The 23,277-nt window shown below is 37.0% G+C and overlaps 1 protein-coding gene across 2 annotated transcripts in view; it reads left to right on the top strand.

Moving 5' to 3' along the window:
• The first annotated feature begins 424 nt into the window (after window positions 1-424).
• LOC107588948 (2-oxoglutarate dehydrogenase, mitochondrial-like) overlaps window positions 425-23,277 on the top strand; it is a 35,894-nt gene continuing 13,041 nt past the window's right edge. Inside the window, exons 1-10 of one of the 2 annotated variants that reach the window (XM_016277212.1) lie at window positions 425-675; window positions 2,053-2,447; window positions 4,492-4,680; window positions 5,692-5,785; window positions 18,635-18,750; window positions 18,848-19,002; window positions 20,692-20,838; window positions 20,928-21,018; window positions 21,819-21,998; window positions 22,384-22,512. In XM_016277212.1, coding sequence (XP_016132698.1) covers window positions 2,214-2,447; window positions 4,492-4,680; window positions 5,692-5,785; window positions 18,635-18,750; window positions 18,848-19,002; window positions 20,692-20,838; window positions 20,928-21,018; window positions 21,819-21,998; window positions 22,384-22,512 — 1,335 coding nt within the window. In that variant the 5' untranslated portion in view covers window positions 425-675; window positions 2,053-2,213. Of the gene's footprint in view, window positions 676-2,052; window positions 2,448-4,491; window positions 4,681-5,691; window positions 5,786-11,043; window positions 11,851-18,634; window positions 18,751-18,847; window positions 19,003-20,691; window positions 20,839-20,927; window positions 21,019-21,818; window positions 21,999-22,383; window positions 22,513-23,277 lie in introns of those variants that run through there. The other variant, XM_016277211.1, reaches the window with a different exon arrangement.

The raw sequence follows: 23,277 nt of genomic DNA, 5'->3' as shown, positions 1-23,277 counted from the left end.
TAAGGACAAAATAGATCTTTTCAAGAGGTCAAATAAAATCTGTCCCGAGCCATGATTCTTCCTGAAGTCTTCCAGAAACTGAAATATTAATCTTTAATTTGTCTATATTTGTGTGTTTCTTATAAGAACAAAATTGCAGAATAAGATGCACAAAAACCTTTCTGAGGTACTGTGGTGGTTACACGGTACAGTAATTACCAATGTACTTTAAATATACTATGGTAAGTTATTTATCAAATTTAATTTGGTTCGCAAAGAGCCAGCTCCTTCTTAAATATGTATGGTATTTTCCTAATAAAAAGAAATATTTGCATGGTAATTACATATGGACCTTTAAAAAGTATATATTGAATATCCCAATTGAAACGAAGTCTTAGCACTGAATCCGAACCGTCTGACTTACAAATGAAGCCAGAGCACCTGCGGGAGATGGATTTATAGATCTGAAGCTTCTGGCCTCGCCCATGCTTTACATACAAAACGTGCTGGAAGAAAAAAATGCAACTCCTCGTGCCGTGAGGCTGACGTCATGCGCACTTGAAGCCGCTGCTCGCGCTGCTGCCTAGAAACGACTATCCGCCACGAGACTCATCCGCTCCTGATACCCCACTCTTTCTCTTTCATTTTTTGTTTCATGACATTAAACTGCGCTGTACAGAATCTCTCGCTCTAAGAGTAAGTATTTGAATCGCTTTTTATCTGCTTTCGCAGCGCTTTTGATGTTTTAATGCGTCTGTCAGTGAGGCGTTAGCGAGTCACTTCTGCGTCTGTCAGCAACCCTGAAGAGAAAACTCTGTAATTAGACACATTTAAAGGTGTGTTTGTTGTTAGAGTTGTATAATGTGATATTTTTTCTCTTCCATTGAGACAATGGCAATTTAAACAGACGTGTGATGGTTTTATGGAGAGTTTTGTATTTGCTGGTGTTAGCTGAAGCTAGCCGTTGGGGACCGTTACGTTACTCACGAGACCTTCGCTGCTGCTAAGAGATTATTATAACTCTTCTTTAAACTTATTAGTGGCTCTTTCTTTCTTTCTTTTCTTATTTCTAAGAAGAGTCCTTTTCTATGAACGTATAGTCACGAAAAGCGGACATCGGCAATTCATTATTATAATAAGAAACATGTATTTTTTCTTGTCAGGCAGATTTTCCACTGTTGAAAAGTGTAATGCCATATATCATGCTCGACGAGGTTTTGGTATCCAGTGATCTTTTTTTATAAATTAAAGGACTGTCTCATGCTCGGGAAGAATCCTTTGCGAGACTTCTGAGCAAACCAGACCTGTAGGACAGCCACAAAAACATGCGATTCATTTCGCTCTAAGAGTAAGTATTTGAATCGCTTTTTATCTGCTTTCGCAGCGCTTTTGATGTTTTAATGCGTCTGTCAGTGAGGCGTTAGCGAGTCACTTCTGCGTCTGTCAGCAACCCTGAAGAGAAAACTCTGTAATTAGACACATTTAAAGGTGTGTTTGTTGTTAGAGTTGTATAATGTGATATTTTTTCTCTTCCATTGAGACAATGGCAATTTAAACAGACGTGTGATGGTTTTATGGAGAGTTTTGTATTTGCTGGTGTTAGCTGAAGCTAGCCGTTGGGGACCGTTACGTTACTCACGAGACCTTCGCTGCTGCTAAGAGATTATTATAACTCTTCTTTAAACTTATTAGTGGCTCTTTCTTTCTTTCTTTTCTTATTTCTAAGAAGAGTCCTTTTCTATGAACGTATAGTCACGAAAAGCGGACATCGGCAATTCATTATTATAATAAGAAACATGTATTTTTTCTTGTCAGGCAGATTTTCCACTGTTGAAAAGTGTAATGCCATATATCATGCTCGACGAGGTTTTGGTATCCAGTCATCTTTTTTTATAAATTAAAGGACTGCACACATGTGCATCTGTCTCATGCTCGGGAAGAATCCTTTGCGAGACTTCTGAGCAAACCAGACCTGTAGGACAGGCACAAAAACATGCGATTCATTCCTAAACATTTACTGTGGCCGCAATGTCATTTTATTTATCTTATGTACTGACATGGTGTTTCTTTCAGTTTCCTGGAACTTGAGTCGAATAGACCTTGAGTGGAGGAGTAGGAGGACAAGCACCTTAAATTAAAAGACCACATCCAGGATCTGTTGGATTTAGTGTTGTGTGGAGCTTTAGTTCTCGAGGTTGGTTTGGAGAAGTAGTGGAGCTGGTTTATAGACTGCAATGCATCGCTTAAGGACTTGCGCTGCACGGCTACGGCCGTTCACAGCCTCTCAGAATGCTACAAGTTTCTCACAACAGAGAACAGCGATGACACCCGGGGCCCTAAGGACGTTTCAGCCCTTTCGGTGCTACACGGCCCCTGTCGCCGCTGAGCCTTTTCTCAATGGGACGAGCTCCAACTATGTGGAGGAGATGTACTACGCATGGCTGGAGAACCCCAAGAGTGTGCACAAGGTAAGATGTCAGCTCTCAGCGTAGAGGATTTTGTGAAAATCCTGGCTGCTTTGCTGCAATACCACAGTTATGACGCTTAAAATCCACGTGAAATCAAAATTCTCCCTGTTTACTTTCACAATGCACATTCCTGTTCATATTGTGAAAGATTAATCAGTGGATGCAATACTACAGAAAACAATGTATTCATAATCTTTCATCACAGCTTAACTTACTCTGCCTCTCAAATGACTTTCCTTTTTTGGTCTTCAAGTTTGTTTTAAAAAGGTGAATTGGTAATTGTTTGAGTGTTGAAAGAGCAGTCCACACAAAATGACAACTCTGTCGTCATTTACTTACTTCCATTTTATTATAGACCCATATAATATATGTAAGCGAATCTTTGAGGACTTAATGCAGAAAGCACCCAGATAAACCAAGTTGTTATCTTCTAAAAATCTTGATATCCGCCCCCTAAATCTTCTTGACAGTTTCATGTAAGAGGTAGCAACATCTTGATTTTTGAATGAAACATCCCTTTGAGTCAAATCTTTAGAAATGAATCAGTTGATTCAGTTCACATGGCAGTTAGAATGATTCTTTTAAGAACTTAACTGATTTGTTTGTGTAGTAAACTGCAGAGGAACTTCTTTGGTCTCCAAGGTTGTGCTTGAGGACATCCACGTTTCATAATGTGACTTTGTTTCCCCTCTCTGACAGTAAGCTTAGCTTTGCAGGGCTGTTATGTAAGACTTTTCTTTTCCATTTCACATGCCCTTGTATGGTTTCCAGCCAGGATGTTTTCAAACTAGAACTAAATGTTTTCTGAGAAACTGTGAAGAATGTATCATACTGTAACACACTAAGTCAAGCGCAGTGGACAAACCTGCTTTTACCTTTCCATTTAGTTCTGTATCTTTTTTTTATTATTTCTTTCTTTGAACATCACACTTAAGCATACCTTTAGATGAACAGCCAATACTGTCTGTCTGTGCATTTATATATTGCTATACATATTTATACACATTTATATAAATGAGCTTTAACTCTTTTGACCTTGGAGTATTTCATTCATCTTGAGCCATAGAAAAAGTACACAAGTGAATCCTCAAATGGGCAGCCATAGATAAAAGCAAAATACAGACTATTGTAGACAGAAGTAATAAATAATAACTAAATTGTTGAGGGAAATTATGAAGGAAGTGCATAATACAGTTTCACTACTTCGCCCTTCTGCGAGATGATTCGGCATCGGCGCTCTTAATTTAACACACTGAGCTCTTTAGCTCCTTAAAGCCTATTAGACATTTATCAGGTTAGTATGAGGTCCTGTGTGATGTGTCATTTAATCACAGTGACCCGATATGCAGGTAAGTAAGCCCTTATGCTCAGAACAAGGTCAGACATGGTCTAGGGTTCAAACTGCTCTTCTTTTCTGTCCCTGCATGAACCTAAAGCTTTTCAGATGATTGCATCAAATGTCTTTGGTTATGCAATCGAACATCCAGCTTATCCAGTGAAGTTTTGCTGCTCAGAAAAGCAGTTTACTGAAAGTTGACCCCTTCCCAGTTTACTCAGATTTGACCACAGTTCCCATCTGTATTGAAGACTTTGGAGGATGAAGCAAAATTCATGATTCAGAATAATTCCTGTGTGATGATGCAAGACACCAATTATGCTGGTCGGCAGTACGGATGTAATGATTCACTCAACTCACGATGCAATACGATTCACGATACTGATTTCACGATTTTCTCACAATTTTTATTTATTTTTTTCATCAAAATGAGATTTAAAACAAATTATAAATGAAAAGATGTCCTTTCGTTATTGTTCGGACAAAATGCTGCACAATTCTTTGTGAAATTGAAATTCAAATAACAAAACTAAATTGAAATTTTAAAATTGAAATTGCTATTTAACATTTTATTTTAATAATCCAAAATAACTTGTGGACGTCAGTGGATGTATCTTAATAAATCTTTTTTTTTTTCAAATGTGTTTAGTGCACAGCACTTGAAGTATTGTTATTATTCTTCTACTGTGATTTCTCCTTTCTCAACAGTCTTGGGACATCTTCTTCCGTAATGCCAACGCAGGCGCTCCCCCTGGCTCTGCCTACCAAAACCCACCTCCAGTGGGGGTGAGTCTCTCAGGACTGTCTCAGGCCCAGGCACTGGTTGGAGCTCAGCCTAATGTGGAAAAACTGGTGGAAGACCACCTTGCTGTGCAGTCCCTCATCCGTGCCTACCAGGTATGAAGGCTAAAATTTTGGAAGTTGGAGGAGAGGACTCTACTGCTGCTGTTTTCCCCTCATCATATTGTACTAATAATGATTCCTGTATTTACAGTACTATTTAAAAGTTTGTGGTCAGTAAGATTTTTATTTTTTTAAATAAATGAGAACTTTATTCCAGCTAGGATGCATTACATTGATCAGAATTTACAATAAAGACATTTTTAATTTTACAAAAGATTTCTATTTTAAGTAATTGCAGTTCTTTTAAACTTTCTATTTATCAAAAATCCTGGAAAAAAAATGTGTAATGTTTCCACAAAAATATTTAACGTCAAAACTGTTTTCAGCATTGATAATAATAAGAAATGTTTATTGAACAACAAATCAGCATATTAGAATAATTTCTCATGTGACACTGAAGACTGGAGAAATGATGCTGAAAATTCAGCTCTGCATCACATTAGTAAATTGTGCTTTCAAATATATTCAGATAGAAAATATTTATTTAAAATTGTAATAATATTGCACAATATTTGCTGTATTTTATTCAAATTAATGCAGCTTTGGTGAGCCTGCAAGACTTCTTTCAAAAATATATATATTTTAAATCTTACCAACCCCAGACTTTTGAACATTAGTGCAGATTTAAGTTATTTCATTGTTTTTATGACTTTACTCTGTAAAAGATAAAAAAAACAAGTCAGCATTCCTTTTTGCTGGTATTGTACTGCCTAAACATATTACCCTTACTTCTAAACGCTCCACGTTTCAGTCATATATCGCTGGTCCAATATGTTGGATAAAGTATATGAGGACCTCATATTATCCTCATACATGAGGATCTTTTCGACACAATCTTTATCTGCAAATCTCCACAGAATAGATTTAAATATAATTATCTTGGCTAATTTGATTAATTAAAAAGCTAGGACCCTTTCAATATAAAATATAAGTGCCTTAGTAAAGAATGTTATTCTGTGATTGCGCTCCTCTGTTAGCTTGTAAGTGCTGTTGCCTTGTTCACAGGTCAGAGGTCATCATATAGCCAAACTCGACCCTTTGGGCATCAGTTGTGTAAATTTTGACAATGCCCCACTTACTATCGGGTCCCATCAGTCTGGTGAGAACTGCTTGTGGTGTTCAGTGTGATTGCGAGCATGCTCATTCATTGTGTTAACATTGCTCTGTCCTTCTGTCCCTGTTCTTCTGTCATCTCTCTGGTGGCTTTCACACTCGCTCTGTCTCAATCTTACCTCCTTAACTGTCTCTACTTTTCTTTGGGTTACTGTCCTACCTTCTCCTCTTTTTCTTTTTCTGTCTCCTCTGTCTTTTTTCTGGAACCCTGCAGATTCGAGGGCACCACGTTGCACAGCTGGATCCTCTGGGAATTATGGATGCTGATCTTGATTCGTTCATACCAGCAGATATAATCACATCCTCTAGTAAACTTGGTGAGGTTTTGATCAGGCGTTGGAGAATGATTGAATCTTTTTAGGTGGCATGGCTTATTTTTGTGCTGTCCTCCCTTACCTGGAGCATGCATGTTGTCCAGACCTGTTTGGATATTTGCAATGGGTAAAATAAAAGCACACTCCGCAGTGAGTGTTGTTTGTGTGCAGGTTCAACATAATATAAACATTGCTTAGGAAATGGGTGATACTGGAGTTGATGGCCTTGTTCCAAACCTTGCGGCCAATGATCAGTTGATTACAATAAACAGATCAATACTCTAATAAGTCCAAAAATACATATAGCACACACAATTATTAAGTGAAATTGCACATTTAATTAATAGGACTTTTGAGTCTATACTCAAAAGTTTGGGGTCAGTAAGATTTTTTCTTAAGAAGAACTATTCTGCTCTCCAAGGCTGCATTTATTTGATCAAAAATACAGTAAAAACAGGAATATTGTGAAATATTATTACAATTTAAAATACTTGGTTTCTATTTGAATATAATTTAAAATGTAATTTATTTCTGTTACGCAAAGCTGAATTTTCAGCATCATTACTCCAAACTTCAGTGTCACATGATCCTTCAGAAATCAATCTGATATGCTGATTTGCTGCTCAAGAAACATTTCTTAATATTATCAATGTTGAAAACGATTGTATTGCTTAATATTTTTGTGGAAACCACAATACATTATCTTCAGGATTCTTTGATAAATAGAAAGCATTTATTTAAAATAGAAATCTTTTTGTAACAATAAAAATGTAACTTTTGATCAGTTTAATGTATCCTTTCTGAAAAACAAATATACATGTACATTAGAGATCAAAATTAGAGAACATTTTTCTGAAATATTGTTAATCTTCATTGCTCAAAGTTTGAAGGATTATTAGCTGTGGGTATACCCTGTTCCTAACATGTTTGACAAAATAACCAAGGCATTTCAACGAAAACCTTTATTTTGTGGAAATCACAGTGATCATAATTAGAGAACAGTAACCACTGTAGCACAAAAGAAGATTATAACTAGAATTTTGGAGGGTTACAGCTGTCAGGACCCTGGGCCGGCCATTTCATTTCATTATTTCAATGTTCTTAGCTTCAAGGAACTGCTTTACCCGTTTTGCAGTGTGACAGGGGCATTGTCCTGCATGAAAACTGCAGGCTGATTGGGAGATGCTTGCAGGGAAGGTAGTTGCTGAAGGAGGTTCTGATAAACATTTGCATTCACCTGCCATGTCGCTGTATAAGAGGCCCAACACCTGCTGCACAAAACATCCCCCAAACCATGACACTTCCTCCTCCAGCTTTCACTGACTTCTTTACGCACTTGGGCTTCAGTCTTTCCCCAGTTTGATGCCAAACAAAATGTTTCCCATCAGACCCAAATAAATTAAACTTTCTCTCACTAAAGCGAACTTTGGACCAGTTCTCCTCTGTCCACACAACATACTCCTCAGCAAAGGTGGGCCTAGCCTTTTGATTCTTTCTGCTGATGAGAGTCTTCATCACTGAAAAGTGTGCTTTCAGTTTGACTTCTCTTAAACGTGCCGAGACAGATCCTTACCCTGTTCAGCGCTGAACTGGCGAGCAATTCCAGCTGCAGTGTTGAACCGATTGCCCATTGAGAGTCTCCGCATTATCCTGCCTTCTCTTGAATTTGTCTTACATGGACAACCAGCATTTTTGGGGACTTGAATTAATTAGTGTCATTGTAAAGCTGCAGTATACTAAAAATCACAGATTAGAGATTCAAACGTCTCTTGCAGTGGCTGAAAGGGTCGTCCCTTTGGCCTTCATCTGGACAACCTCCTGTTGCTGGGTTTCAGTCAGATTAGAGCAGCCTGCCATCTTACAGTCTCAGTGAAAATTAGAGGAATATTGCGAGTTAAATAGGGTGCGTCATATAATTAAGGAAATTAGCACCAGGTGCCAGATTAACACCAATAACTTAAAGGTATCTGTAAGTTTTCTCTAATTTTGATCATTTTATTTTTCAAGTTTTTTTATACTGTGCTTCAGAATACAATTAATTTATGAAATATGCTTAAAAACTGCCCATCTACTCCTGTTAGGATAACTTCAAATAGGACTAAGCATTGACCTTGAAATTTAGGAAATTGTACGTTGATATCTAATTTTGATTTCCACTGTATATATAAAAATTACTGACCCAAAACTTTTGAACATAGGGTATGTATGACATTTGACTAGACTATTGTGCTGCCTACTATTTGGAATAGATCTGTGATGCCAAATAATGGTGCCAAATTAAGTTTGTACGTTATCATATGCAGTCCCCTGGCTTTGCCCATTGTAAATTATGTTTCCTAATGTCTTTGCATACATCACTCTTGACCTCAAAAGTGTCTGCTTCCTAGTGAAATACTTGTCTCATCTAGTGTCATGTTGTAGTTCCTCTTTCTCTCTGCAGATTGCCATTTTCATATCCTCTCACAGTGGCTCTTTTATTGCACTGGTAACGCCTAGGCTGTAGGCTTTTCTGAATGCTGTGAATAGCATTTGCTTTATTTCTCATTGTATTGTGCACATACTGTTTGTAGAGGTTTACCTGCATGCACACATTCAGCATGGACGATTGGAAGCAAGAGACAAACCTCACGTACACAGTCAGCTTGCTGAGGAAGATTGTGGTTAGTTTATTGTCAAAACAGTCAACACAACAATTTGAGAAATGTGAACCATCAGAATGCCCCATACAAACTCAAAATAGTTCATCAAATGTTTTGATTCCTGATCTTCAGGTTCCTTGTGTCATGAACATTTGTAAACAAGATGTGTGATTTATTTAATTACCATTCATTACACATCCTGTAAAGAAACTTTTCTTAGGCAGTATTTTTTTTTTTACTGTATAAATATTGAAACACCATTAAAAAGAGATGCGTTTACTTCAGAAGAAGAATTGCATAGTATATGAGGACAGACTTGTTTTCAGAAAATATATCTCAAATTAAGTTGAATTTTCTTACCCCACTTCAAAATGTTCTTGTTTTAAGCATAAACCTCGGTAAAATCAGCCTGCCATTGAAATAAGAAAAAAAACTTTGTTGTTTAGATTTATTTTACTTGAAAACAAGACAAAATTGCTAATTATGAAAATGTGTTTTGGCAGTGCAATGTTCTACTTAAGCAAAATTTGAATAAAAAACTCAATTATAAAAATTCAAATTTTCAGCATCCCAAATGGCTTTGCTCTGTCTTATCAGTTCCTTCTAATGGCAAAGCTTGATATTTTAGAGCCTTTTTTTTAATCAGTGACAGGCTGATTGTCAATGAGCATCCAGTACTAGCGAGACCTCAGTAGTGTATTGACGGTAGGGTTTATTTATCAGGTTAGTATGAGGTCCTGTGTGATGTGTCATTTAATCACAGTGACCCGATATGCAGGTAAGTAAGCCCTTATGCTCAGAACAAGGTCAGACATGGTCTAGGGTTCAAACTGCTCTTCTTTTCTGTCCCTGCATGAACCTAAAGCTTTTCAGATGATTGCATCAAATGTCTTTGGTTATGCAATCGAACATCCAGCTTATCCAGTGAAGTTTTGCTGCTCAGAAAAGCAGTTTACTGAAAGTTGACCCCTTCCCAGTTTACTCAGATTTGACCACAGTTCCCATCTGTATTGAAGACTTTGGAGGATGAAGCAAAATTCATGATTCAGAATAATTCCTGTGTGATGATGCAAGACACCAATTATGCTGGTCGGCAGTACGGATGTAATGATTCACTCAACTCACGATGCAATACGATTCACGATACTGATTTCACGATTTTCTCACAATTTTTATTTATTTTTTTCATCAAAATGAGATTTAAAACAAATTATAAATGAAAAGATGTCCTTTCGTTATTGTTCGGACAAAATGCTGCACAATTCTTTGTGAAATTGAAATTCAAATAACAAAACTAAATTGAAATTTTAAAATTGAAATTGCTATTTAACATTTTATTTTAATAATCCAAAATAACTTGTGGACGTCAGTGGATGTATCTTAATAAATCTTTTTTTTTTTCAAATGTGTTTAGTGCACAGCACTTGAAGTATTGTTATTATTCTTCTACTGTGATTTCTCCTTTCTCAACAGTCTTGGGACATCTTCTTCCGTAATGCCAACGCAGGCGCTCCCCCTGGCTCTGCCTACCAAAACCCACCTCCAGTGGGGGTGAGTCTCTCAGGACTGTCTCAGGCCCAGGCACTGGTTGGAGCTCAGCCTAATGTGGAAAAACTGGTGGAAGACCACCTTGCTGTGCAGTCCCTCATCCGTGCCTACCAGGTATGAAGGCTAAAATTTTGGAAGTTGGAGGAGAGGACTCTACTGCTGCTGTTTTCCCCTCATCATATTGTACTAATAATGATTCCTGTATTTACAGTACTATTTAAAAGTTTGTGGTCAGTAAGATTTTTATTTTTTTAAATAAATGAGAACTTTATTCCAGCTAGGATGCATTACATTGATCAGAATTTACAATAAAGACATTTTTAATTTTACAAAAGATTTCTATTTTAAGTAATTGCAGTTCTTTTAAACTTTCTATTTATCAAAAATCCTGGAAAAAAAATGTGTAATGTTTCCACAAAAATATTTAACGTCAAAACTGTTTTCAGCATTGATAATAATAAGAAATGTTTCTTGAACAACAAATCAGCATATTAGAATCATTTCTCATGTGACACTGAAGACTGGAGAAATGATGCTGAAAATTCAGCTCTGCATCACATTAGTAAATTGTGCTTTCAAATATATTCAGATAGAAAATATTTATTTAAAATTGTAATAATATTGCACAATATTTGCTGTATTTTATTCAAATTAATGCAGCTTTGGTGAGCCTGCAAGACTTCTTTCAAAAATATATATATTTTAAATCTTACCAACCCCAGACTTTTGAACATTAGTGCAGATTTAAGTTATTTCATTGTTTTTATGACTTTACTCTGTAAAAGATAAAAAAAACAAGTCAGCATTCCTTTTTGCTGGTATTGTACTGCCTAAACATATTACCCTTACTTCTAAACGCTCCACGTTTCAGTCATATATCGCTGGTCCAATATGTTGGATAAAGTATATGAGGACCTCATATTATCCTCATACATGAGGATCTTTTCGACACAATCTTTATCTGCAAATCTCCACAGAATAGATTTAAATATAATTATCTTGGCTAATTTGATTAATTAAAAAGCTAGGACCCTTTCAATATAAAATATAAGTGCCTTAGTAAAGAATGTTATTCTGTGATTGCGCTCCTCTGTTAGCTTGTAAGTGCTGTTGCCTTGTTCACAGGTCAGAGGTCATCATATAGCCAAACTCGACCCTTTGGGCATCAGTTGTGTAAATTTTGACAATGCCCCACTTACTATCGGGTCCCATCAGTCTGGTGAGAACTGCTTGTGGTGTTCAGTGTGATTGCGAGCATGCTCATTCATTGTGTTAACATTGCTCTGTCCTTCTGTCCCTGTTCTTCTGTCATCTCTCTGGTGGCTTTCACACTCGCTCTGTCTCAATCTTACCTCCTTAACTGTCTCTACTTTTCTTTGGGTTACTGTCCTACCTTCTCCTCTTTTTCTTTTTCTGTCTCCTCTGTCTTTTTTCTGGAACCCTGCAGATTCGAGGGCACCACGTTGCACAGCTGGATCCTCTGGGAATTATGGATGCTGATCTTGATTCGTTCATACCAGCAGATATAATCACATCCTCTAGTAAACTTGGTGAGGTTTTGATCAGGCGTTGGAGAATGATTGAATCTTTTTAGGTGGCATGGCTTATTTTTGTGCTGTCCTCCCTTACCTGGAGCATGCATGTTGTCCAGACCTGTTTGGATATTTGCAATGGGTAAAATAAAAGCACACTCCGCAGTGAGTGTTGTTTGTGTGCAGGTTCAACATAATATAAACATTGCTTAGGAAATGGGTGATACTGGAGTTGATGGCCTTGTTCCAAACCTTGCGGCCAATGATCAGTTGATTACAATAAACAGATCAATACTCTAATAAGTCCAAAAATACATATAGCACACACAATTATTAAGTGAAATTGCACATTTAATTAATAGGACTTTTGAGTCTATACTCAAAAGTTTGGGGTCAGTAAGATTTTTTCTTAAGAAGAACTATTCTGCTCTCCAAGGCTGCATTTATTTGATCAAAAATACAGTAAAAACAGGAATATTGTGAAATATTATTACAATTTAAAATACTTGGTTTCTATTTGAATATAATTTAAAATGTAATTTATTTCTGTTACGCAAAGCTGAATTTTCAGCATCATTACTCCAAACTTCAGTGTCACATGATCCTTCAGAAATCAATCTGATATGCTGATTTGCTGCTCAAGAAACATTTCTTAATATTATCAATGTTGAAAACGATTGTATTGCTTAATATTTTTGTGGAAACCACAATACATTATCTTCAGGATTCTTTGATAAATAGAAAGCATTTATTTAAAATAGAAATCTTTTTGTAACAATAAAAATGTAACTTTTGATCAGTTTAATGTATCCTTTCTGAAAAACAAATATACATGTACATTAGAGATCAAAATTAGAGAACATTTTTCTGAAATATTGTTAATCTTCATTGCTCAAAGTTTGAAGGATTATTAGCTGTGGGTATACCCTGTTCCTAACATGTTTGACAAAATAACCAAGGCATTTCAACGAAAACCTTTATTTTGTGGAAATCACAGTGATCATAATTAGAGAACAGTAACCACTGTAGCACAAAAGAAGATTATAACTAGAATTTTGGAGGGTTACAGCTGTCAGGACCCTGGGCCGGCCATTTCATTTCATTATTTCAATGTTCTTAGCTTCAAGGAACTGCTTTACCCGTTTTGCAGTGTGACAGGGGCATTGTCCTGCATGAAAACTGCAGGCTGATTGGGAGATGCTTGCAGGGAAGGTAGTTGCTGAAGGAGGTTCTGATAAACATTTGCATTCACCTGCCATGTCGCTGTATAAGAGGCCCAACACCTGCTGCACAAAACATCCCCCAAACCATGACACTTCCTCCTCCAGCTTTCACTGACTTCTTTACGCACTTGGGCTTCAGTCTTTCCCCAGTTTGATGCCAAACAAAATGTTTCCCATCAGACCCAAATAAATTAAACTTTCTCTCATCACTAAAGCGAACTTTGGACCAGTTCTCCTCTGTCCACACAACATACTCCTCAGCAAAGGTGGGCCTAGCCTTTTGATTCTTTCTGCTGATGAGAGTCTTCATCACTGAAAAGTGTGCTTTCAGTTTGACTTCTCTTAAACGTGCCGAGACAGATCCTTACCCTGTTCAGCGCTGAACTGGCGAGCAATTCCAGCTGCAGTGTTGAACCGATTGCCCATTGAGAGTCTCCGCATTATCCTGCCTTCTCTTGAATTTGTCTTACATGGACAACCAGCATTTTTGGGGACTTGAATTAATTAGTGTCATTGTAAAGCTGCAGTATACTAAAAATCACAGATTAGAGATTCAAACGTCTCTTGCAGTGGCTGAAAGGGTCGTCCCTTTGGCCTTCATCTGGACAACCTCCTGTTGCTGGGTTTCAGTCAGATTAGAGCAGCCTGCCATCTTACAGTCTCAGTGAAAATTAGAGGAATATTGCGAGTTAAATAGGGTGCGTCATATAATTAAGGAAATTAGCACCAGGTGCCAGATTAACACCAATAACTTAAAGGTATCTGTAAGTTTTCTCTAATTTTGATCATTTTATTTTTCAAGTTTTTTTATACTGTGCTTCAGAATACAATTGATTTATGAAATATGCTTAAAAACTGCCCATCTACTCCTGTTAGGATAACTTCAAATAGGACTAAGCATTGACCTTGAAATTTAGGAAATTGTACGTTGATATCTAATTTTGATTTCCACTGTATATATAAAAATTACTGACCCAAAACTTTTGAACATAGGGTATGTATGACATTTGACTAGACTATTGTGCTGCCTACTATTTGGAATAGATCTGTGATGCCAAATAATGGTGCCAAATTAAGTTTGTACGTTATCATATGCAGTCCCCTGGCTTTGCCCATTGTAAATTATGTTTCCTAATGTCTTTGCATACATCACTCTTGACCTCAAAAGTGTCTGCTTCCTAGTGAAATACTTGTCTCATCTAGTGTCATGTTGTAGTTCCTCTTTCTCTCTGCAGATTGCCATTTTCATATCCTCTCACAGTGGCTCTTTTATTGCACTGGTAACGCCTAGGCTGTAGGCTTTTCTGAATGCTGTGAATAGCATTTGCTTTATTTCTCATTGTATTGTGCACATACTGTTTGTAGAGGTTTACCTGCATGCACACATTCAGCATGGACGATTGGAAGCAAGAGACAAACCTCACGTACACAGTCAGCTTGCTGAGGAAGATTGTGGTTAGTTTATTGTCAAAACAGTCAACACAACAATTTGAGAAATGTGAACCATCATAATGCCCCATACAAACTCAAAATAGTTCATCAAATGTTTTGATTCCTGATCTTCAGGTTCCATGTGTCATGAACATTTGTAAACAAGATGTGTGATTTATTTAATTACCATTCATTACACATCCTGCAAAGAAACTTTTCTTAGGCAGTATTTTTTTTTTTACTGTATAAATATTGAAACACCATTAAAAAGAGATGCGTTTACTTCAGAAGAAGAATTGCATAGTATATGAGGACAGACTTGTTTTCAGAAAATATATCTCAAATTAAGTTGATTTTTCTTACCCCACTTCAAAATGTTCTTGTTTTAAGCATAAACCTCGGTAAAATCAGCCTGCCATTGAAATAAGATCTGGGGACACCTGAGACTTATATTACATGTTGTAAAAAGGGGCATGATATGTCTCCTTTAAAATAATTTTTAATAATTGAAATAAAGCTGAAATAAAATGTGTATGTTATATAAAAAAAACTTTAAAAACATTAAAATAGGAATATTGCTTTGGTAACTTAAAATCAGTTTAACTTGAATTATTAAAATTACTAAAGCTAAAAAATAAAGTGAAATGTAAATATTTTTAAAATAATAATAAAAATGACAGAAACAAAAAAAATGTAAAGCTAAAAGCTCTTAGCAGAAATACATTTATGTAACTCCACGTGGCACTGCGGCATTCTCCTCCTTGCAGGAGCCCCAGCGGGCATATGTGGCGATTTCCCTCATTAACCTTGCCTAGGGTCTGTTTCTTACATAATGTCCTGATCCTCACAGAATGTCAGATTTAGCCTCAGAGCTCGGGTTTGAGGCAGTGACATGTTGTTAGACTCTCCCAAAGTCACCCTTGATGGATTCCAGTTTATAATGGTAATTTATAGTGGTGTTAATATAAATATCACTATTGCGAAATAATTCAACTTTAGTGTCCCATTTGAGCTACAGGCGTGAATGATAAAGTTTAAATTATGTGACTCTTGACTCTTTTCTAAGCCATCAGACTTTTGTCTGACTGACAAAAAAATACATACAGAAAAAATATTCCCACAGACATACATTAAAGGATGTGGTATAGAAACCAGAATATCACTTTTGACTTGACAAAACCTGCTATTTATGCTTACATTCTCAGTTTGGACTTTTGTTCTTTCACTTTTGTCATCATGTGTAGTTTAGCATAATCTTGTTTAACTGCTGTTGCAGGAACGTTATCATGTTTACTTACCTGCAGCGTTGAGGTACATTTATTCATGTATGTTGTGTAGATAAGTAAACAGGAACAACTCATGTTACAGGGCTCTAGACTGTGACTAAAACGGTTGCATTTGCAAGAAGTTTTTGCTGAGGTCGCCACTGGCGAGTAGAGACATTTACATGTTATGATTTAAAAATTTGCATGTAATGACTTTTTTTTTCATTTTGTTTAGCGATCACATCATTTGTTATGTTGACGTAATAAACTGAGACGATGCGCATCAAAGTTTTAGTGGAAAAAAGAAAACAGTCCTCATCTCAGCCAAACAGCAGCGTTGACAGAATACCTGCTAAAAGCAGCTTTTGTGGTGGCATGAGAGAACGGTGTGACAGAAAAGCTGTCAGCTGTGTGGACATTAACAATATAACAATTCGTTTATAATCGATACTATGGCTTCTTGTTATCAAGATCTTTACTTTAAATGCTGTTCTGTTAATGCGTGAGCTTCATATTATTTGTAGCGCACTTGCCGTCCAATAATCGCAATAAGCTTTGTGCTTTGTTACATTTTAATAAACAAAGTATCAGCTTTAATATTCTGCCAAATTCATAACAAAATTCAAACAATAAATGCCGTTTTGGTGCTCTTTAAGGTGGCATGAGCGATCGCTTTAGCGCCTCAGTTCAAGTGGCATTGGAACCCATCATATCTTTCTCTTTACTACTATACTACGAAAATAAACATGAATGGACATCGAAAGGTATATAAGATATAGTACATCTTACTGAAATGTCTTATGTAATCGCTCATTCAGTGTTTCAAACTGCGGAAAACGTGGAACACTTTTAAATGCCACCTAACAATACATTTACCTCAGAATAACCATTTGGTGTCCATAATCTCATTAGTCAGCTAGATAAAATAACTATAAATAGGAGTATTTTGCTAAATTTATGCGCTATATTGCATATTTTTACCTAACCTGTTGACATAAGAAAGAATGCAAGGAGCTAAAGGTCAAATTCAACACCTCCTATATAATTGCATGTTAATAATGAAGAAAAACAGACTGGATGACAAGACATGTGACAACATTTATAGGATGCATTGATTAGGAGCCCAAACTACACTCAATGGCCAAGTGATGCTGAAATAATTATGGTCCGTGACATTGGCACCACAGATTCTGTGTTAATTACAATTCTTTGTGACTGTATATAGTTCTCAAGTTGGAAAAGACGTTTAGTTCCCAATTTAAGTGATCCTTAGTTCCCAGGACATCTACAAGATGGATTAAAATGCTGATAAAGACAAGAAAAGATGAAACATAAACACATGACAGTATGATTGAAATGTTTAAGATAATAATAATACACATTTATTATGTGTAGGCCTGTCACAATAATCAATATATCAACTTGTCGCACAATATATGTACATGACCTCAATCATTTTTGGTGACGCAATATATTGCCCATTATATTTACATAAAAATGAATGTCACCATGTTTTTTGCATTCCACTTGCAACTATGTCTTTTGCAGCTTCTCATACATAATGTGGTGTAGTCGGTGCTAGTTCAAATAAAAAAAATGCTTCTACAAACAAAGTTTCATCTGCAGATATGGCCTTGTTTAGGGATCTGTGCCTTTGTGCATACGGACATCTGACTGCTAAGTAGGGACTGTGTTCTTCAGCAATAGTGTGCACCCTTAATTTACACAGAAAAGAAGGTCAGGAAAAATCTGTTGATGTAAAAAGGTTATTTGTGAATTACTGAGTGAGTTACTTTGCACTTTTTGTTAGAAGATGTTTATTTACTATTTATTCAAGTTTTTAAGGTATCTAATATTTTGACTTAATTTCCATTATCTGAATATTCTTAAGAATTAAAAGTTTGTTGTCATTGGAAAGTGTGTAGGCCTTCTTGCATTATTATGCTGTTATATTATGATTATATATTTAGTGGCATAAAATTGTCTTAAATTGACAATAATATTGTTTATCGCATTTATTTCTGGGGCAATATATCGCACAACAAAAAGTTGTTATCATTATAGGCCTAATCCTGTGGCACCTAAAAAAATAATTTGGCGCCTAATTTTGTTTCTTATAGGAGCCAATGGCTCCTTAATTAATTTTTTTTGTCTGGAGCTCTGTGTTACACATTGTGAATGATTGCCATGTTTTAGCACACCTTGAGATCATAGGTCAGAACAAACTGCTATGCGAGATTCTGGTCTACATTTGATTCAGAAGTGCCAGATTGTCATAGCAAAGTCAGAATTACCTCCTCTCCTAGGTTCACGAAACGGTCGTCCATAAAATGCATTGCTGTTCTGTTGTAAGTAATCTTAAAGATTCCTAAATGCAAAACTTGAAATCGCATCATATGACCCCTTTAATGGTTTGCAGATAATACACTCACATGTTGCTTATTAATCAATGAGAAAAGAGTTCAACTGTACACTGAAACACATTTCTAGGTAAAATGTGTTTGTTCAAACATGCATGTTAAGACTAACATGTTGCCATCTGTAGCGTCTTATGCATGCATATATTACATATATACTCTGGCACCAGTGGACTGGGCTGGAATAGATCTGTTTTTCACCCTCATCTTTCCTTTTTCCTCTGCTCACGCTATTGGATTAGCTTTTTCTTTGCATGTTCTGTGTCTTATGTGCTTGAATGTGCTTTTATTTGCACTTTTAATTTATAAAAATTGCACTTTTAAAACAAAAAATATATATATTACTTCCTCTAACGCAGTTTTTGTCTTCTGTGTTTATGTATGTCGGTCGGATTCACTGTGATGTTTTGTTTCTCTTGCCCTTCCTCCCCCTTCTCCATCCATGTGTTTGCATGTCTGCTGCCAGGCTTCTATGGACTGGAAGAAGCGGATCTGGATAAAGTTTTCCAGCTTCCCACCACCACCTTCATCGGAGGAAGTGAAAGTGCCCTTCCACTCAGGGAAATCATCCGGCGTCTAGAGGTATGTATCCACCAACAATATAAATGTTTTGTCTTTCTGCTATCGAACTAAAAGGATTAGTTGTTTTGCATGACTTCTCTCTCGCTGTACTATGCAGATGGCCTACTGTCAGCACATCGGGGTGGAGTTCATGTTCATCAATGACCTGCAGCAGTGCCAGTGGATCAGACAGAAGTTTGAGAAGCCGGGAGTGATGCAATTTACTCTGGACGAGAAAAGGACGCTACTAGCCCGTATGGTCCGCTCAACCAGGTCTGTCCATGCCATTGTTTTCCGGAGACCTGAATGCATTATTTGCCATTCAGATAATTTAAGCACAGGCACACTTTTTAAGCAAAACCCTTCACCAAACGGAAATGAATTTATACATCCACTAAAATTTACATCAGTTGTTTAAAGGTCATTTAAAAAAATGCAAGAAAAGGGAATCGTTTGCATCAAACAATTCACTTGCATCATTTGTTTGCAGATGACACTTGCTGTGATATGTGACCCGTGCTTGCAAAATGAGTCGGAATGAGCACATTTTCGAAAATGAGTTCTCTTCATTTTCACATTCTACATTAAAATACCTTCTAGGGCTGTGACGGTGGCAAATTTTTACCACCGCTGTGGTAATGGACCAACTACCGCCGGTGGTGTGGTGTTGATTGGCTATATATAGATATATATAATTAATATTAGTTTGTGTATTTATGTATAATTTATGTATAATTAGTTTGTGTATTTATGTATAATTTATGTAAAACATTTTATTTATTTATTTATATATATATATATATATATATATATATATATATATACATACATATAGAAGCCTATAATTTTGAAACACAAATAATAAATGAGGCTCAATCATCTATTAACAAACATGCGTGTTCATCAGTGTACATGCAGTCTGCAAAACACTAAAATAAATATCAAAGAAATAATACAGTTAAACAAGAAAGTAGCCGAAATAAGAAAGTTAAATACACCCTGTCTACCGGACACGAGCAGCATTAACTCCTCGTTTGCACGCGCTCTCTTTGAAATAGGAATCGTTGCCAGATTTCTTGTTAACATCTTCCATTTATCGCTGTCTCATTTGTATTTGGCCAGTTTGGAGAAAGCCTCACCAAACCTGACCAGCCAGGTGTTTGCGATCGCGGGAACTTGAAGACACTTGTACAAACGCGGATGGGTGACATGAATGGAGATGGCTCCAGATCGGCAATTTAGTTTCCCAATAAGGTCCATCTCCCAACACAAAATTAATTTGCTGAATGCAGAATAAACTGTATTTTCCTGCACTCAAACCTGCCAATCTAAAGGAAACGCTATGCATGGCATTTGAGGTCATTTGTGAATTAGGCTACCATAGACTTACAGTCTAAATAAAATTCGTATTATGCTTGTTATAGAGTGTGTGACGTCACGTGCACTATTGCCGGTGGCAGCAGACAACCACGGTGGCAACCGACCACAGTGGTGACGTGGTTGTCACGGTGACCGTCACAGCCCTAATACCTGTTTTCATCAGCATGGGTTTGAAAATCATATTTTACTGGTTCAGACTCATGTCAAACAGAATTTGCTATGAATATTTATAAAGCTGGAATGCTGCGCTTTGCAACGATATATCCTATAACTTGTGGTGAGAAGCAGCAGCAGTTGTCCAGAAGTGAGCAAAGAAAAAGGTCCTCCTCTCAGAAAATGTACAAATAAAGATAATTTTAGATGTCTAATTACTATTTGAAGCATTGGGATCACTAGAAGAGGGCTTAATTAACTCATTTTTGTGGAAACCTCAAATTCAACCAAAATTGACATTTTTCACTTTTTTTTGCCTGTAGCTCAATTTTAGACAGTGTGCATTCCAACTCATTTTGCCAGCACAGGTCACATATGTTGTTATTTAACACACTTTTTAGTATGTCAATGTTTTTGTAATGCTGCCAGGTTTGAGGAGTTCCTGCAGAGGAAATGGTCATCAGAGAAACGTTTCGGCCTAGAGGGATGCGAGTCTCTCATTCCTGCACTCAAAACCATCATCGACAAATCTAGTGAGAACGGAGTGGAGAGCGTTATCATGGGAATGCCACACAGGTAGAGGAATAACCGACTGTACAATGTATTCTGGTTAATAAAGTATATAGGGCTGTTTAAACATGTCTGAATTGTCTGCTGTCCATCAGAGGCCGTCTGAATGTGCTTGCTAATGTGATCCGGAAGGAGCTGGAACAGATTTTCTGCCAGTTTGATTCAAAGCTGGAAGCCGCAGATGAGGTCAGCAGCGCTTTCTAGCCGCCTTCATTTCCTTCAGCACAAGTTTCTAATTCACCTCACTATACAGATTACAAAACAAATATTTCAGTGTTTACACACAAATAAAAAGCCAGATCTACTTTTTTTCTGAGGCCCAAGGTGCCATCTCAGCAATTTTTCCACAAAAATGACAGTTCAGGACGTACCTCATTTTTGCAGTCATGATTCAAAATACTGGTGTGACTTTCTAACATTTGCAGATAAGTGCAAGCCGCTTTAAACCGTGTGCTTGTGAATTTGTTTGAAGCGCTCAATATGAAGCAACATCTTGCAATACAGGCTTTTTTTCTCAGAATTTTGAGTTTACATCTCACTTTTTTTTTCCTGCTAAGGAATAAAAGGGGGAATCGCAGTTACCTTTTTTTATGCTGTGGTGGATACAAGCTTTCATAATTATGATGTAACCAAAAAAGGGTAAAACATATGCATTGGTGAACTGTTCACAGTAACATGCCTTTAGAAATAGGTTGAATTTTCATTTCATGACAACTTTAAAATTAAAGTGATAATGTTTAACAAATAATGCAAATCTGGAACAACTAGTGCAGTGATACATTAAACATTCAGTACTCTAATTGTGGTTTACAGCTCTGCACACAATCCATGGTGACATGCTTTTTGTGAAAACAGGTGTCCTCTCCAGCATTTCTAGGAAAATGATAGTGTATAAACTATGTAATATATCTAATGTTCCTTTCAAACAGAATCTTGACGTTCCAGTCCTGTTAATGTTTCAGTTTCTCTCTGTGATTTTTCTTTAGGGCTCAGGTGATGTGAAGTATCATCTGGGTATGTACCACAGACGTATCAACCGGGTCACTGATCGTCACATCACTCTGTCTCTGATGGCCAACCCTTCACACCTGGAGGCAGTGGACCCTGTAGTGCAGGGCAAGACCAAGGCAGAGCAGTTCTACTGCGGTGACTCTGACGGCAAGAGGGTGTGTGAACTGCCCTTGTGGTTCTAGCATCTGTGTTTATGTTATTAAACATAAGTGTTTCTCTTAAAGACCCCATGAAACCCCATTATTGCATTAGCAGGATTTTAATCAGTGCATCAGGAAAACAAATCTTTGAATTACTGTAGATTTCAAATGCAGACATCAGCTTAAGGTTTACTTTATCAAGTTGTACAGATGTGGACTAAATGTAAAGTACAAATTAAGTGGCCTATTTCCAAAGATTAAACTTCCCTCAAAGACAAAGGTGTGATCAGTTGTATTATGTCAACAGTTTTAAGAACGGTCTTTAATCGTCTTTTGTGATCAGACAACAAGACATGATTGACACGGTGTCACTAAGAAGACTGTGTCCTTGTCTCTAAAGGTGATGTCCATCTTGTTGCATGGAGATGCAGCCTTCGCAGGTCAGGGCATCGTCTATGAGACCTTCCACCTGAGTGACCTTCCGTCCTACACCACACACGGCACTATTCATGTGGTCGTAAACAACCAGGTCTGTTTCACACACACTCTCTGTCTAGAATATCCTCTTCAAATTAGTTATACACTACAGTTCAAAAGTTTGGGGTCTGTAAGGTTTTTTTTATTTTTTTTAATGTTTTTGAAAGAAGTCTCTTCTGCTCACCAAGGCTGTAATTATTTGATCAAAAATACAGTAAAACATTAATATTGTGGAAATATTATTACAATTTAATATATCTCTTTTCTATTTAGCATATGTTAAAGGGGTCATATGATGCTGCTAAAAAGAACATTATTTTGTGTATTTGGTGTAATGAAATGAGTTTATTTTAAGGTTAAAAAAACACATTATTTTCCACATACTGTACATTATTGTTTCTCCTCTGTGCCCCGCCTTTCTGAAACGCGTCGATTTTTACAAAGCTCATCGGTCTGAAAAGCGAGGTGTGCTGTGATTGGCCAGCTATCCAGTGCGTTGTGATTGGCCGAATTCCTCAAGTGTGTGACGGAAATGTTACGTCCCTTACCATGTTGTGATGCCTGCGGCAACCACATGTGACGACCCCGTGCTGGACTCATCCACGGTGAAAGCCGATCCGGCGATCGACAGCGCGAAGTATTTCCTCAGTGACCAGCACGGATCAGCTCCAGGCATGACGAAGCGATATCGTCCTCTTTTGGAAGACCAAACAAAGTAGTTTCGCTTTCACAACGAAGCACAAAGCATCTTCACGACATGGCGGCGGCAGCGGCAACAATACTACAGCGAGAATAAAAGTTACGCCTTCTTTCTTTG

The sequence above is a fragment of the Sinocyclocheilus grahami genome, unplaced genomic scaffold, assembly GCF_001515645.1.
Source record: "Sinocyclocheilus grahami isolate Dianchi unplaced genomic scaffold, SAMN03320097.WGS_v1.1 scaffold110.1, whole genome shotgun sequence".
In the NCBI taxonomy this organism is placed as follows: Eukaryota; Metazoa; Chordata; class Actinopteri; order Cypriniformes; family Cyprinidae; genus Sinocyclocheilus; species Sinocyclocheilus grahami.
This window is presented reverse-complemented; position numbering and strand designations above follow the sequence as displayed.